The sequence below is a fragment of the Notolepis coatsorum genome (genome assembly GCF_963971535.1).
Source record: "Notolepis coatsorum genome assembly, chromosome: 19".
Taxonomy (NCBI): Eukaryota; Metazoa; Chordata; class Actinopteri; order Aulopiformes; family Paralepididae; genus Notolepis; species Notolepis coatsorum.
In genome coordinates this window covers 86,844,821-86,858,890 of record NC_140183.1, presented here as the reverse complement: position 1 = coordinate 86,858,890, position 14,070 = coordinate 86,844,821, and the positions used below count along the sequence as shown (strand labels likewise).

General features: G+C 44.4%; 2 protein-coding genes across 2 annotated transcripts; both read left to right on the top strand.

Moving 5' to 3' along the window:
- Window positions 1-2,593: 2,593 nt before the first annotated feature.
- On the top strand, window positions 2,594-5,856 carry mrpl51 (mitochondrial ribosomal protein L51). Its single transcript, XM_084336391.1, has 4 exons — window positions 2,594-2,733; window positions 2,956-3,058; window positions 3,430-3,537; window positions 4,627-5,856. Exons 2-4 carry the CDS (start codon window positions 2,968-2,970, stop codon window positions 4,821-4,823), a joined length of 396 nt encoding a protein of 131 aa, XP_084192517.1. The 5' UTR covers window positions 2,594-2,733; window positions 2,956-2,967; the 3' UTR covers window positions 4,824-5,856.
- Window positions 5,857-7,152: 1,296 nt separating this feature from the next.
- vamp1b (vesicle associated membrane protein 1b) lies at window positions 7,153-12,312 on the top strand (the record flags this gene model as incomplete). Its single annotated transcript, XM_084336760.1, has 4 exons — window positions 7,153-7,188; window positions 8,458-8,590; window positions 10,464-10,622; window positions 12,253-12,312. Coding segments are annotated over exons 1-4 (354 nt in total). The 5' UTR covers window positions 7,153-7,186.
- Between the last annotated feature and the right edge of the window lie 1,758 nt (window positions 12,313-14,070).

Below are 14,070 nucleotides of genomic sequence, written 5' to 3'. Positions count from 1 at the left end.
TTCTGTATTATTATTGTTTTTGTTATTTTCCTGTGAAGTTCTGTGTATTGTGATTGTGATTAATGTGTTGTCTTGTTTCATGTAAATAAATAATAATAAAAAAAATTGATAAAAAAAAAAAGGAATGTGAATCACTACCCACTTTCAAAAACACTCTCAAAGAACACCTACGGGAGACTGCAATTCGAAACTGGCCCCTACAAATGACCTAACCCAGTTGTACAGTAAAGACCAAGTATGGCTTTGTCAGTATTCCAATGTACAGTGTACAGTGTCGTCGTCCCTCCTACCCAACCCCCCCCCCCCCCCCCCACCTCCAATGTACAGCCCCACCCACCCAACCCCACCCCACCTACCCAACCTCCTCCAATGTACAGTTTCTATGTCAAATGTATATACACTCTTTTTCTGGACACTTTTTGTATCACAAACAGTACTGTATTTGCAAATCTGGTATGTCATAAATGTATAGATGTAGCAGTACTGTCTATCTGTATGTTGTGTGTGTCATATGATGAATTGAAAATGGGGGACCCTGATGTAAACAAGATGAAAGTCTTTCTCTGGTCTGCATCCCCTTAACAATTGTATGCATAGGCGGCGAATGGGCTTCAGGTCTAGGTAGGCTGTATTGGGGACGCCCCTCGCGCGCAGCGGGAGAAAAATTTGACCTTTTATTTTTGGTTGCACGCAAACTGTCCAGGTTCTGATTTCATATACACACACACTACTAGGCTATACTACAGCGAGCCCCACTCATTTATATATAGTGCAAATTAAGTGTTCAAATGAAGGCATCCAATAATATATGAACCATTGTCTTACCTTAATGCAGATAAATGCGACGTTTCGTCTTGGTGAGAATTGAATCACAAGTTGCAATGAAGTGAAAGTTTTTCGTAATTTAGATCTCAAGTTTCAAGTTTCTTTAATAGTTGTCATACAGAAGTACAGAATACTTTCATACAAAATGCTTCTTACTGTTACGCTCCAGAGACTGTGCTAGACAAGATAGTATCAAATAACATAGTATAGCATGTAATTTAGAAGAAGAAAATGAGGTCACAGTGTTCGGTATAGACATATGTACAATGTTCTGAGTTACCATATAATATACAATACTATGCAGTGTACTAATGTACAGTACTATCTAGTGCAAAGCAGAAATGGGATGAGGTACAATTTACAGTAAGGTGTACGAGTTGTAGTGCAATCCTTCATCAATAAATATAAAGTGTGCGGAGTGGGTGCTACAGTGTGTTTGTTTAAAGTGGGTGTGTGCGTGTGGATGTGTGTGCTATGTGCGTTTGGTGGTTGTTGTTGTGTAGTGTTCATTCATTGTTCGATCTCATCATGCTTTGAAAACAATGTACATACAGTAGCTCTAAAAAGTTTCCACGATTTGATGAACTCACTCTCATCATGTCCTCTTAGAGCAAGCCCTTGTTTGCCAAGATAAAACAACATACAGCCTCAGGTGATCGCTAGTTATGCCTCTCCACGCTTCTCTACTAGCGATCGGCGGGCTGAAATTCAGAACACAGATGTTTGCTTTACTCTGCCTGCGGGATCAGATTCAGGATGATCATGTGAATGATGTGATTGGCCACATTATTTAACCTGAGCCTATGCGTGATTGGTTACTGCCTGTATACCTGGAATGTTAAACGCTGCCACAGACACCTTCGTCGTTGACACCTCGGCCAGCGAGCCGGCTGCAGCACAAGACACACACTAGCCAGCAGCCTGCGCATATTATATACATTTCAAGATTCCGAGCATAATATTCTGGGTAGGCATAGCCCCCCTAGCCTTAATATACGCGCCGCCTATGTAATGTATTGAGCTGTACTGTACTGTACCCATTCTGCAATCTGTTAATAAACTTTTCAATCAATCAATCAATGTGGATGTAAAGATATATGGATAATAGGCATGTGTGTTTGTTACTGTATGTGTCATGACTGTGGCAACACATTTCCCTTGAAGGACAATAAAGAATCTATCTCTATAAAACATATATGTGAAATATTTTTTTCCATCTTTCTCATGCAATTGTATTCATTTGGACCTACAAAGTTAGTATGTAAAGTAAGTAGGCTATATACAGTATACAATAAAGTATAATATATTTATATATTTTGTATTGAATATATAAAGAGTCACAAGATAAAAACTGCCTGGATTCCCTGAACACTGAAACTAGAAATGATGGTTCCTACCCTCCCACCACATTTACCATACAAATAAGCATGATTCACTTTGTTTCAAAGGATTTTTTTTTTTTAATTTGTATTGAGATTATAAACACATTTCAACCATTTTTAACTAATTATTGTAGAGGTAATTATGTTTGCTAAACAGTTTATGTTTGGACGTTTAAAATAGCGTTCAGAATGTTTTATTAAAATGTTCGTTGTTTTCATTTGTGGAGTATTTGCTACTTTGCATGTGGTCCTGTTTGGTTTGGGTCAGCCCACCTCATTATACAAAGGTTCCTCTAGTGGTGGAAATGAGGGTTGCCTTCCAAGGTTCCCAAATAATTGTGCACGTTTTCTACAAGTTTACGGTAAGTGCGCTATGCATTCTGGGATATATTGTAAAATGGAAGCGGCCAGTGATCATGTCAAAGCCTCAATAACATTATCAAACTGTTAACGCTAGGCTAGCGTCGCTAGCTATCATTATGTGTCTTTGATTTATAATTCTTGTAATCACGTCGATTAATCGAAAGTAAGTTGACTGACTTAACAAAACGTCTGACGTTAACTGACCATGCTAACGTTTTAACCTAACTAACGTTGGTCAGATCAAGGAAGAGACTGATACAACTCACTTGTTGGGTTGGATAGCAGATGCATCCACAGATTATACACATTTAGCTAACTGGCGATGATCACTGTAAACCCGACATTCGCCGTTATAGCTAAGTATCTGATTTGACTTGTTTTGCAGATACCTAAAGCCATGTCCGTGTTGGGAAGGTTTCTGAAAGTTGGAGTGTCCTTCTGCCAGTCCAATGTGACTCGCCTCCAAACAGCTAGACATATATCTACTGGTAAGTAAAGTTGCCGCTAGTTAGTGGTTTACGTTAGGATCAAGGTGAGAGTAATGCATGAAACCATGAAACCACTTAGCTACAGTGTTTAGTATTCCTTTGACGGTGTTATATATTAATGTATGTTGTTGTGTATGTCATAAATGTCACTATGAATTGAAAATGGGGGACCCTGATGTAAACAAGACAAACGTCTTTCTCTGGTCTGCATCCCCTTAACAATTGTGTGTATTGAGCCGTACTGTATTGTACCCATTCTGCAATCTGTTAAATAAAGTTTTCATTAATTCATTCATGAACATTATTATAGTACACACATAAAAGACAGGCACTTGTCCCAAGACTGACCTAAAGCATTGGGTTTTGTTCAGGTACGTGCTGTCCAGCCCGGACGTGTCCCGTCCCGCCGCTGAAGACAGTCGACAGGTGGACTGAGAAGAGAAGCATGTATGGAGTTTATGACAACATAGGCATTCTGGGTGAGTTCACTTAACCAGACCAAAGCTTTGATGGGATATGTTGACATTTTGAATTTGTCTGATATTGTTCTTCAGAAGATGCTTGTCATATTATTTGAGGAGATTTATCTATATTTCCCCTCAGTTTGCCTGCAATGGAATGTTGGCGTTGTTAGTATTCCTCACTGTAGCCATTGGCATGTAGCTAGCTCTCTGAAGAAAAATAAGATGACTAAAATTCAACTAAAGTTTTAAATGTCAAAGTTGTCCGGTCCCTATAAAAGGCCCAATCAGAATGAACATCACCACTTGATCGCCAAGACCACTCATCTACTGGCTTTCTGTTATTGGGACTGTATACACTATTTTAACTTGATTGACCATATATATTAGATTAGATTCAAATGTATTGTCATCATTATACAGCACAAGTACAGTACGACAAAAATAAGTTTTGTCATCTAACCAGAGTGCAAATGTAACGGTAAAGTGCAATAGTAATATATACAATGTGTACAGGTGATTAAAATATAATAAATTAGGACTACTGGGACTAGTGCTAATCAGATGTATGTACAGAGTTGTAATACCAATATGTACACAGTGATACAGGTATAATGACCAGCAGCGTAACTAGTAAGAGTAGGTAAGGGACATGTACAGATATAGTATCTACAGATATGTAAAAGGATTATGTGCAGAGTATGTACAGACAGGTGGATAGATATATATATACGGTAAGAATAAATATGTAGGCTATATTATATACAGCATTCTTGTACATTCCTTGGACTCCCAGGAATTTGAAACTGGAGACGCACTCGACCTACTGTACTTTGCCGCTGTAGTGTAAATGATTACTTTACGTCCGTCTTGTTTGTAAAGGTTGGGAGGGAAATGAATTACCATGAATTACAGTTATGGAAAGTTGTGACCTTGTTTTCCAACAGCAAAGCTGGTACAAGAAGTGGGTCCAACCTCTTGCAAAATGTCAACGTTTGTGGAATGAACTTGGCCATGTTTGTCCACCCTTACCTGTTCCCATGCTGTATCTCCATTCTTTCCCCCTTCTCTCTCTCTCTCTCTCACGCACACTCACTGTCTCTGCAGGGGACTTCAAAGCCCATCCGCGGGACCTCATCACGGGCCCCATCTGGGTCAGGGGTTTCAAAGGCAACGAGCTGCAGCGTCTCATCAGGAAGAAGAGGATGGTGGGAGACACGATGATGACTCTAGAGAGACACAACTTGGAGAAGAGGATCCGCTTCCTCTACAGCCGCTTCAACCGCTACGGAAAGCACCGCTGAGCTGTGACCGAACCAACCGCTGTCGATAAGCACCAGAGGGAGGGAGGCCAGTCTGGTGTTTATGTCATGCTGTCGCAAAGCTCTACACTGACATTGTTTCTAAATTATCCATGTGTATGTTCAAGGAAGGCAGCACCGTTAAAAAAGTGTCAGTGCTAGTGATTGGAAATGGCAACGCTGTGCGGATTTAGGGGGTTTGGCGATACTAGCCTTAAAATAATATCACAAGATTTCTGGGTAATTTGCGGTAATGGTGACACACGAACGCGTCTAGGCCATGTCATCACGCCACTATATCGTTGATATCATGATGTGACACTTTTCTTCTTTTCGTGTACAAATTTATACTGGTATTATCGTGAACGCTATGGTATGGCGCAGTCCTAGTGCGGATGTTTCCAAAGTCTGGATTTCAGCATTCACCGTGTCAAAACGAGGCTATCATTCTCAGTCCTCAAGAATAAACTGAGCATAGATGTGTGGCAAGGGGATTGGGTTTCTTCATTGAGCCTTTATCCTTATCATTAGGGCACAAGTATGTTGTGTTTTATTATAATTCCTGGGGCAGATATGTTTGAAATCAGGCAGGTGGTGGCTCTCTATTGGCCCCCTGCCTCACCCCTAACTTTAAATTTTCTAAAATATAGATGTCATTTTGATGGAGGGAATCCTGAAATCCAGACTTTGGAAAACAGAAATATCCATGCAGCGTTGCCATTTCCAATCTGTAGTACTGACGAGACACGCATGTTCAGCAAAGGTTCTGCTAAATTAGACCTGTGGTGTTGCTGTAAGTGAAACGACTTGGAGGGCATACTACAGCCCACCAGTCACTGGGACTTAACTAAGAACGGCTGGAAAAGCAAATACTGATGTTGGACTCTTATCGACTTGAACGTTTGGATTTTTTTTTGAATGTCCGCCATTTGATATGATTTACAGATAAATGGACTTTGAAACGGGGCAATGATAAAGTGTTAATAACTTGTGTGGTATAACTGAACAATAAAGTATCCCATATACATTTAATTAATTGATTGATTTCATTGTACAGTTATTCAGAGAATTTTCATGATCTGAACTGATATACATGTCTTTCTTAAGTTTTATTTTATAATTTTTTTAAAATTCTATATAGGTTGCAACAAACATGTTTCTTCACTTGAAGCCGTTTGTCCACCTGAAGGACGCACGCCGGGCACAGAGACATCAATGCAGATAAAGGACTAGCTCCACTTAATGTACTCATCATTACTAGGGCCGTGCCGTCATGTGCGCGCATTCCCAGAGTAAAGAAAAAAGGTGAATGGAGCTTAGGTTGCCGGCAGAGCGGTGAATTAATTAAAATCCATGAAGATACTGTTGTAAAGGGGAAGGTGGAGATGAGACTGACTACAGATCGGTTCCAGACCAGAGGGGGGGGGGGGGACAGTCGAGTCAACACTCTGTACGCTATACCACTGTACCGCAGTGTCCCACACACAGAAAGCTGCAGTACTGCAAAGTGTAGGAAGAGAGAGTGGGGGGAGCGAGAGAGCAAAGGGGTGGGAGAGAGGGGAGGGAGGGGGTGGGGGAGAGAGGAGGGAGGGGGTGGGAGAGAGAGAGGTACCGCACCGTCGTTATACGAGTCCAACTGGAGGAGAGCGGGGGAGCGACGCATTATTGCAGTATAGTGCCTCCATCACATACACGCGAGCGAAACTAGCGCACTTAACCACAAAACGACGCACCGAGAGATTTGCACGCGCACACGTTCGCCGGTGACAGAAATCACAGAGGGGGGGTTAAAACAAAAAACAAACTAATTGAATTTTAGTGACTGGACGTTTTTTTTTGTGCTATTGCAAGCATCTCCTTGTGTTCAGCTTTTAGAAGATATCCACAAACAAACAACCCACATTGTTTCTGCATCCAGCTCAGAGCGTCTCTCTCCTCAGCATCCGTTGGACTAACTGGATCACAATCTTGCAGACATCAACCAGTAAACTTCCTTGGATTTATCTCGACCGGATAATAGGATAGAACAAGTGCTTTTATCTTAAGATTGCTACCATCCTTTCTATTTCTGCGACCTGGTCGCGGTGTTCCGAGTGAGTTATTATTGGGTATTGCGGTAGGCATGCTTCAGTGATGAAGATTAGCCCTACTGCACCAACATCCCCTGCCTCGGTTTGTTAATAGCGTGGCACTTTAATCACTGGCCTAATTGGAATTTTGGAATTTGTTTTTTGGACCACAGCCTAGAAATCCCCGTCTCTTTTTCTGTGATCTTGCTTTCCCCCGTTCAGCCCCCCCTCCTCGTACACCCCATCATCTCCCCCTCCAGGCTGTCCGTGAGTCAGTTCCAAACAGCTGCATAGAAGATGTAAGTATTAATGCGGGTTTTCTGTGTTCCTCGTTTTTTTTTTTATATATTATAATGCGGACACATTTCTCAACACACGTTGTGTTAATATTTGGGAAATTATGTCTTCGCTGTGTTTTTTTTGTTTTTCTTCTGGGATCTTCTTCTCTATATTGATCTGTTTCGGCTTGCTGGATTTTGCTGACGCAAGTGAATTTTCCCGTCCCAGCATCACTAAATAATATAGACCACATCATGGTGGATTCCTCTCAATATCAAGTTTTACAGTTTAACCGAGTTATTCATTCTACGTTACAGCGAATGTATGTATTTATAGATGCTGTAGAACAGAACCCCTGACTGAGCCAGATGGTTCTCAGGACTTTAAAAGGCATCAAATGAATTAAGAATATTGATGTCAAACTATTGATTGTTCAGTGGTTCGGCAAATACCCTGTTTGTCTGCATGGATATGTTACCATACGAAGGCCATAGTGGACAGATGTCCGCTATCCCCCTAGCCTACAGTAGGCCCGTATAGCCTACGTTTTGAACTCAGTTTTACGGTACGTTCATTTCCAACATTCTAGGAATTAATATTTTAGCAGTTGTAGAATTGTCCATTTGGCGCCCCCACTGGAGGCAACAGTCCGGTGCAGACCTTGTTCAGTCCGTTTCAACCCCCTGCACCCCCTCCCCCTTCCCCTGCTATAGCTCTCACTCACCATTTCCCTGCGCACTGCTACTCCTTCTTCAAGTCATCATAGCCCTTAATATCATGAAGCCGCCTGGGTTGGTTACCTGGCTGATGATTCTATCCCCCACCCATATGCCATTGTTCCCTCTTGACACCTATAGTATGTCCTCACTCACACATCTACTGTATAGCTGACTTCCTCATGCCCACGGGCCATACACTCCATTGCTGTCCTCCTCTTAGACATTTACATCTTTCAATCCCCTTCAATTTGACCACATCCTATTCCTTCCCCCACTTGTTCTCCACTCACTCCTCTCCTCCTCACATCCTGTTTCCTGCGCCCCGTTCACCTCACGCTGTTTGTACTTCATCGTTGACAGTCTACTTTATCTGCTGCAAACACTCAATTCGTTCCCTTATTTCAGGAGCAGTCGGGTCGGCTTCCACGCAGGGCGCTCTATGCAGCAGGATGCAAGCTTGCGATGAATGATCTAAATGTAAATGTGTTTCCCCTTCCCCCGCTCCTCCTCCTCCTCCTCCTCCTCCTCCTCCTCCTCCTCCTCCTCCTCCTCTGTCCTCTTCCTTCCCAGGTCTGCCCCTGCCCCAGATGCCGCAGCCCCAGCCGGAGCCCCTGGCGCTCCAGGACCTGATGGCGCTCCCCCCGGCCCACCCAACACCACCAGCAACCGCCGGCTACAGCAAACACAGGCTCAAGTAGAAGAGGTGAGCTGCGTCACATCGGACCAGGACGGGCCAGTCCCCAGATTCATAGACGGGGGACACAGATGCAATTATGTCAAGAGTCTTGCAACAACTGGGATCCCGATCAATGGCTGAAATGTAGGGCTCATACTGGTAGTGTATTACTGGTGTTTTCAATCCACTGTACCACTGCCCATTTCCTGGACTAGGGAACAGGTAAACACAACAGTGCTGCCTCAGTAGCATTTGAAAGCATGGGTGAGAGGCCTTATTGACATAATGGACTGTGCTGCCATTGCAATTTGCAAATGGACATCTGGCTACTTGCTCATTCTGAATCTCCTATAGATTTAATAGTCTGCATCAATAAGGATTATCTTCAACCTCCCTGATCCATTGCCACCCACCCCCTCTCTCCTCTCCCCTATTGCCACCCACCCACCCCCTCTCTCCTCTCCCCTATTGCCACCCACCCCCTCTCTCCTCTCCCCTATTGCCTCCCACCCCCTCTCTCCTCTCCCCTATTGCCACCCACCCCCTCTCTCCTCTCCCCTATTGCCACCCACCCCCTCTCTCATCTCCCCTATTGCCTCCCACCCCCTCTCTCCTCTCCCCTATTGCCACCCACCCCCTCTCTCCTCTCCCCTATTGCCACCCACCCCCTCTCTCATCTCCCCTATTGCCACCCACCCCCTCTCTCATCTCCCCTATTGCCTCCCGCCCCCTCTCTCCTCTCCCCTATTGCCACCCACCCCCTCTCTCCTCTCCCCTATTGCCACCGCCCCCTCTCTCCTCTCCCCTATTGCCACCCACCCCCTCTCTCCTCTCCCCTATTGCCTCCCACCCCCTCTCTCCTCTCCCCTATTGCCACCCACCCCCTCTCTCCTCTCCCCTATTGCCTCCCACCCCCTCTCTCCTCTCCCCTATTGCCTCCCACCCCCTCTCTCCTCTTGCCACCCACCCCCTCTCCCCTATTTCCACCCTCCCCCTCTCTCCTCTCCCCTATTGCCACCCACCCCCTCTCTCCTCTCCCCTATTGCCTCCCACCCCCTCTCCCCTATTTCCACCCTCCCCCTCTCTCCTCTCCCCTATTGCCACCCACCCCCTCTCTCCTCTCCCCTATTGCCTCCCACCCCCTCTCCCCTATTTCCACCCACCCCCTCTCTCCTCTTGCCTCCCACCCCCTCTCTCCTCTCCCCTCTTGACACCCACCCCCTCTCTCCTCTTGCCACCCACCCCCTCTCTCCTCTTGCCTCCCACCCCCTCTCTCCTCTCTCCTCTTGCCTCCCACCCCCTCTCTCCTCTCCCCTCTTGACACCCACCCCCTCTCTCTTCTCTCCTCTTGCCTCCCACCCCCTCTCTCCTCTTGCCTCCCACCCCCTCTCTCCTCTCCCCTCTTGACACCCACCCCCTCTCTCTTCTCTCCTCTTGCCTCCCACCCCCTCTCTCCTCTCCCCTCTTGACACCCACCCCCTCTCTCTCCTATCCCCTCTTGCCTCCCACCCCCTCTCTCCTCTCCCCTCTTGACACCCACCCCCTCTCTCCTCTCCCCTCTTGACACCCACCCCCTCTCTCCTCTCCCCTCTTGACACCCACCCCCTCTCTCTTCTCTCCTCTTGCCTCCCACCCCCTCTCTCCTCTCCCCTCTTGACACCCACCCCCTCTCTCTTCTCTCCTCTTGCCTCCCACCCCCTCTCTCTTCTCTCCTCTTGCCTCCCACCCCCTCTCTCCTATCCCCTCTTGCCTCCCACCCCCTCTCTCCTATCCCCTCTTGCCTCCCACCCCCTCTCTCCTATCCCCTCTTGCCACCCACCCCCTCTCTCCTCTCTTATCTTGCCTCCCACCCCTCTCTCCTCTCTCTTGCCTCCCACCCCCTCTCTCCTCTCCCCTCCAGGTGGTGGACATCATGAGGGTGAACGTGGACAAAGTACTGGAGAGGGACCAGAAGCTGTCGGAGCTGGACGACAGGGCGGACGCTCTCCAGGCCGGAGCCTCCCAGTTCGAGAGCTGTGCAGCCAAACTCAAGAACAAGTATTGGTGGAAGAACTGCAAGGTAAAGCATGTCAACGGTACATCAACCAGGTTGCTTTCGATTCAAAGTAACCCAGAGTTGCCAATATGCCCATTAGAGTTGTGTGTTGAGGCATCCAGGCCATTTTGGGGGCCCTTAGCGAGAATTTACCCCCCCCCCCCCCATCTTTCTCTTTGAATCCAACCTTGATTTAAACATAGAACCAACAAATGGAGAGAATTAAATGTTTATTAACATTTAAATTACTATAATAAACTGAGCTAGTTTATTTATTTATGTTTTACCTTTATCACATTTTCCTATTTTCACAATGGGGGGGGTGGGTGGGTGGGTAGAGGGAGGTGGGGTCCCTAATAGGCACAGTACTTGATTGGCTTGTAGGCTGGATCGGCTCTGGGTGTATATAGTCATGTAGGCCTGTGTGTGGCTAATGGGTGCCTTAACGTGAGTCAGATCCACAAATCAGCGTTTCATTGCACCCACCCACGGTGCCAAGCTGGGGTCCACTGAGGCGGATACACAGCGTCTGTCCACACACACACGCATGCACATACACACACACACGCATGCACATACACACACGCATGCACATACACACACGCACACGCACACACACACACACGCACACACACACACACTGTTAATCTGTTAATGAGCTGCTGTGTAGGGGTGAGGGGACGCTCCAGGGAGTGTGGGGAGGGAGCCTGTCACAGCTGGAGGTCTCACTGCATCACTATAGACTTGGACATACTAAAGGGATCGCTAACTATATAACAAATCAAATGCAGATGACTTTAAATGTATTGTGCCGGTTAGTTGGTTTTAATGAATGTATGGATATGCTTCAAGCAAGGTATACATTGTGTGTGTGTGTGTGTGTGTGCGCGTGCACACACATGCATACAGTACGTGCATGTTTATGTTTATTTAAGGATCTCCATTAGAAGCATCTAGGTGTAGAATAAAGCAGGAAGCCGGACCAGCACTCTCAGGTTTCGAAAATTTTAATTGCAGCCGGATACAGACGACATGTTTCAGAACAAGTGTTCCTTCTTCAGTGTTGATGGCGAGCCTAGGTGGGCCACTAGTCCTGAACATAGAAATACTATACAGTACAGTCAAATGCATACATATATACATATACATTATATATATATATATATATATATATATATATATATATATATATATATATATATATATATATATATATATATATATATATATATATATATATATATATACACACAGTATATATACACACACACACACACACACACACACACACACACACACACACACACACACACACACACACACACACACACACACACAACGCACACACATACTGTACACACATACATAAGCTGAAAACAATCAACCTAAGCAGGTACACAAATAAGATAATGACAGACAGTACAATTAAACACAAACAGAGTGTGTGTGTGTGTGTGTGTGTCTTCTGTACTCTACAGTATGTGAATGCGTGCTATTCATGTTATTCCTCATGTCAAATCCTTATTATACAATACAATACAATACAATACAATACAATACAATACAATACAATACAATACAATAATCATGGTTCATGAGATATAAGTGCATCATTAAACTAAACACAATATCTCACTTTGTCTCTTCCTTTCAGATGATGATCATGATGGGAATTATTGGAGTCATAGTGGTTGGAATACTATTCTGTGAGTAGAACGGGCTTTTCCTATTCATTGCAGCATATTGTTATTCACAGTATATTATATTGTACTTCTATTTGAATTTAGTTTATATTCAATTTTATTTTATTCTACCTTAACTGTGTCTGTCCGTTAATATTGCACCAGTCGACCAAATCAAATTCCTTGTATGTGTAAACTACTTGGCAATAAAGACAGATTGATTGACCGGTTTGCTGCTTGCTTAATATTTAGGTTAATTGATTCATATTCATACATGACGTTATTTTAAGAGAAAATTTATATTTTCTGTTGCCAGCTATTTTCATGGGGTATTCTGCTATGACAACAGAGGGATCACATGTTGCTAACACAACTGGGACTGAGACAAACATCACATAGATCCATAGTGTACATCTCTAGCTATGTATTGCTAAATAATGTACAGCTAAAAGGAGAATAATGAGATTTTTTAATTGCAATTGTTTCTATGTCAGCGTTGATCGTTGTGCAGTAAATGAGATGGAGGGCTGATCAGTGGATTTAATTACATTTAGTTTATTTTGTTCTAATCTCTGTTCTTCTGCCCATAACAAGCCCAAGTCTGGACTGCCTAGTGTTTATTGTCAATTATCCATGGTTACTTATTACATTATAAATTATTGATATAATACCATCCTTTACCAGTTATTCAAAAAGCAAACAGACATGGATACAGTAATAAGAAAGGCACAGTTGAATGTTTGCTGTTAGTTTGGTCACATGTTTTAGGATGCAGTGAATGTACTGGTCCATTAGACTAATGACTCTCTCTCTCCCTCTCTCTCTCTCTCTCTCCATCTCTCTCACACACAGTGTACTTCTTCTATTAAGCTCACCTCAGCATTACAGAGGGATATGGACTTCAGATTGATATGAGAGGGAAGAGGGGAAAAAATGACACAAATCCAGACGCCACTCCTTTCCTTCTATCCCTCCTCTCCTCCCTCTCTTCACACAGTCTTCCATCAAACCATCTTGCACTTGTACATGACAATAGTGTTTAGATGTGTCTGCTCTCTCTTCTCCTCTTCTCTCTCTCTCTTCCTGTCGCTTTCTCTTTCTTCTACTGTTTTGGCGTGGAGTCTTGCTCACTCTCACCCCCCCCTGCATCTAATGCATTATTGAAAGGTGCAGTGAAGAGAGAGAGAGAGAACCAGGGAGAAAGAGAGGGAAGGAGAGAGAGATGGGGGAAATCTTTGTGACACAGGAACAGACGGGGCTAAGCCCCCTGAAGGGAGAGAGGGAGGGAGGGAAGGAGGGGAGGAGTGAAGGAAAGAGAGACAGCCAGCCAGGGGAGGAGGAGGCTGGAGAGGAGATGTATGGTGAGTGTGTTCAGGGAGTTTGAACAAGAGATCCAGTCCTTTCTATCCCAGATACGCCAAAACCGGGTTCATTTGACCTTTTTGGAGAGCGTTCTACATTTGTAAATGAATTACCGACATACAGATATACCCCTTTCCTGACCCTACTGCTACCATCATTACTATTTACTAATACAAGGTCATGGTTAGATTAAGATTATGATCATTTTGTTGTATGTGTGTGTGTGTGTGTGTGTGTATTTGTGATCCAAAGCATTGTAGCCGATATCTTTTTGTTACAGGTTTAGCTGGGTAGGTCTTTAGTGGTAATTAATTTTGTTTCCTTTTCTTGTTGAACTGTCTCTCACTTAGTCTCAAGTAATAACGGCAAGAAAGAGAGATTTGACAAAGTGAGAGAGAGAGAGAGAGAGAGAGACTGTGAGAGAGCAA

Coding starts and splice junctions, on each gene's coding strand:
- mrpl51 (XM_084336391.1), top strand. CDS start 2,968: ATGTCCGTGTTGGGAAGGTTTCTGAAAGTTGGAGTGTCCTTCTGCCAG. Junction 3,059..3,429: donor AGCTAGACATATATCTACTG/GTAAGTAAAGTT, acceptor GGTTTTGTTCAG/GTACGTGCTGTCCAGCCCGG. Junction 3,538..4,626: donor TGACAACATAGGCATTCTGG/GTGAGTTCACTT, acceptor CTGTCTCTGCAG/GGGACTTCAAAGCCCATCCG.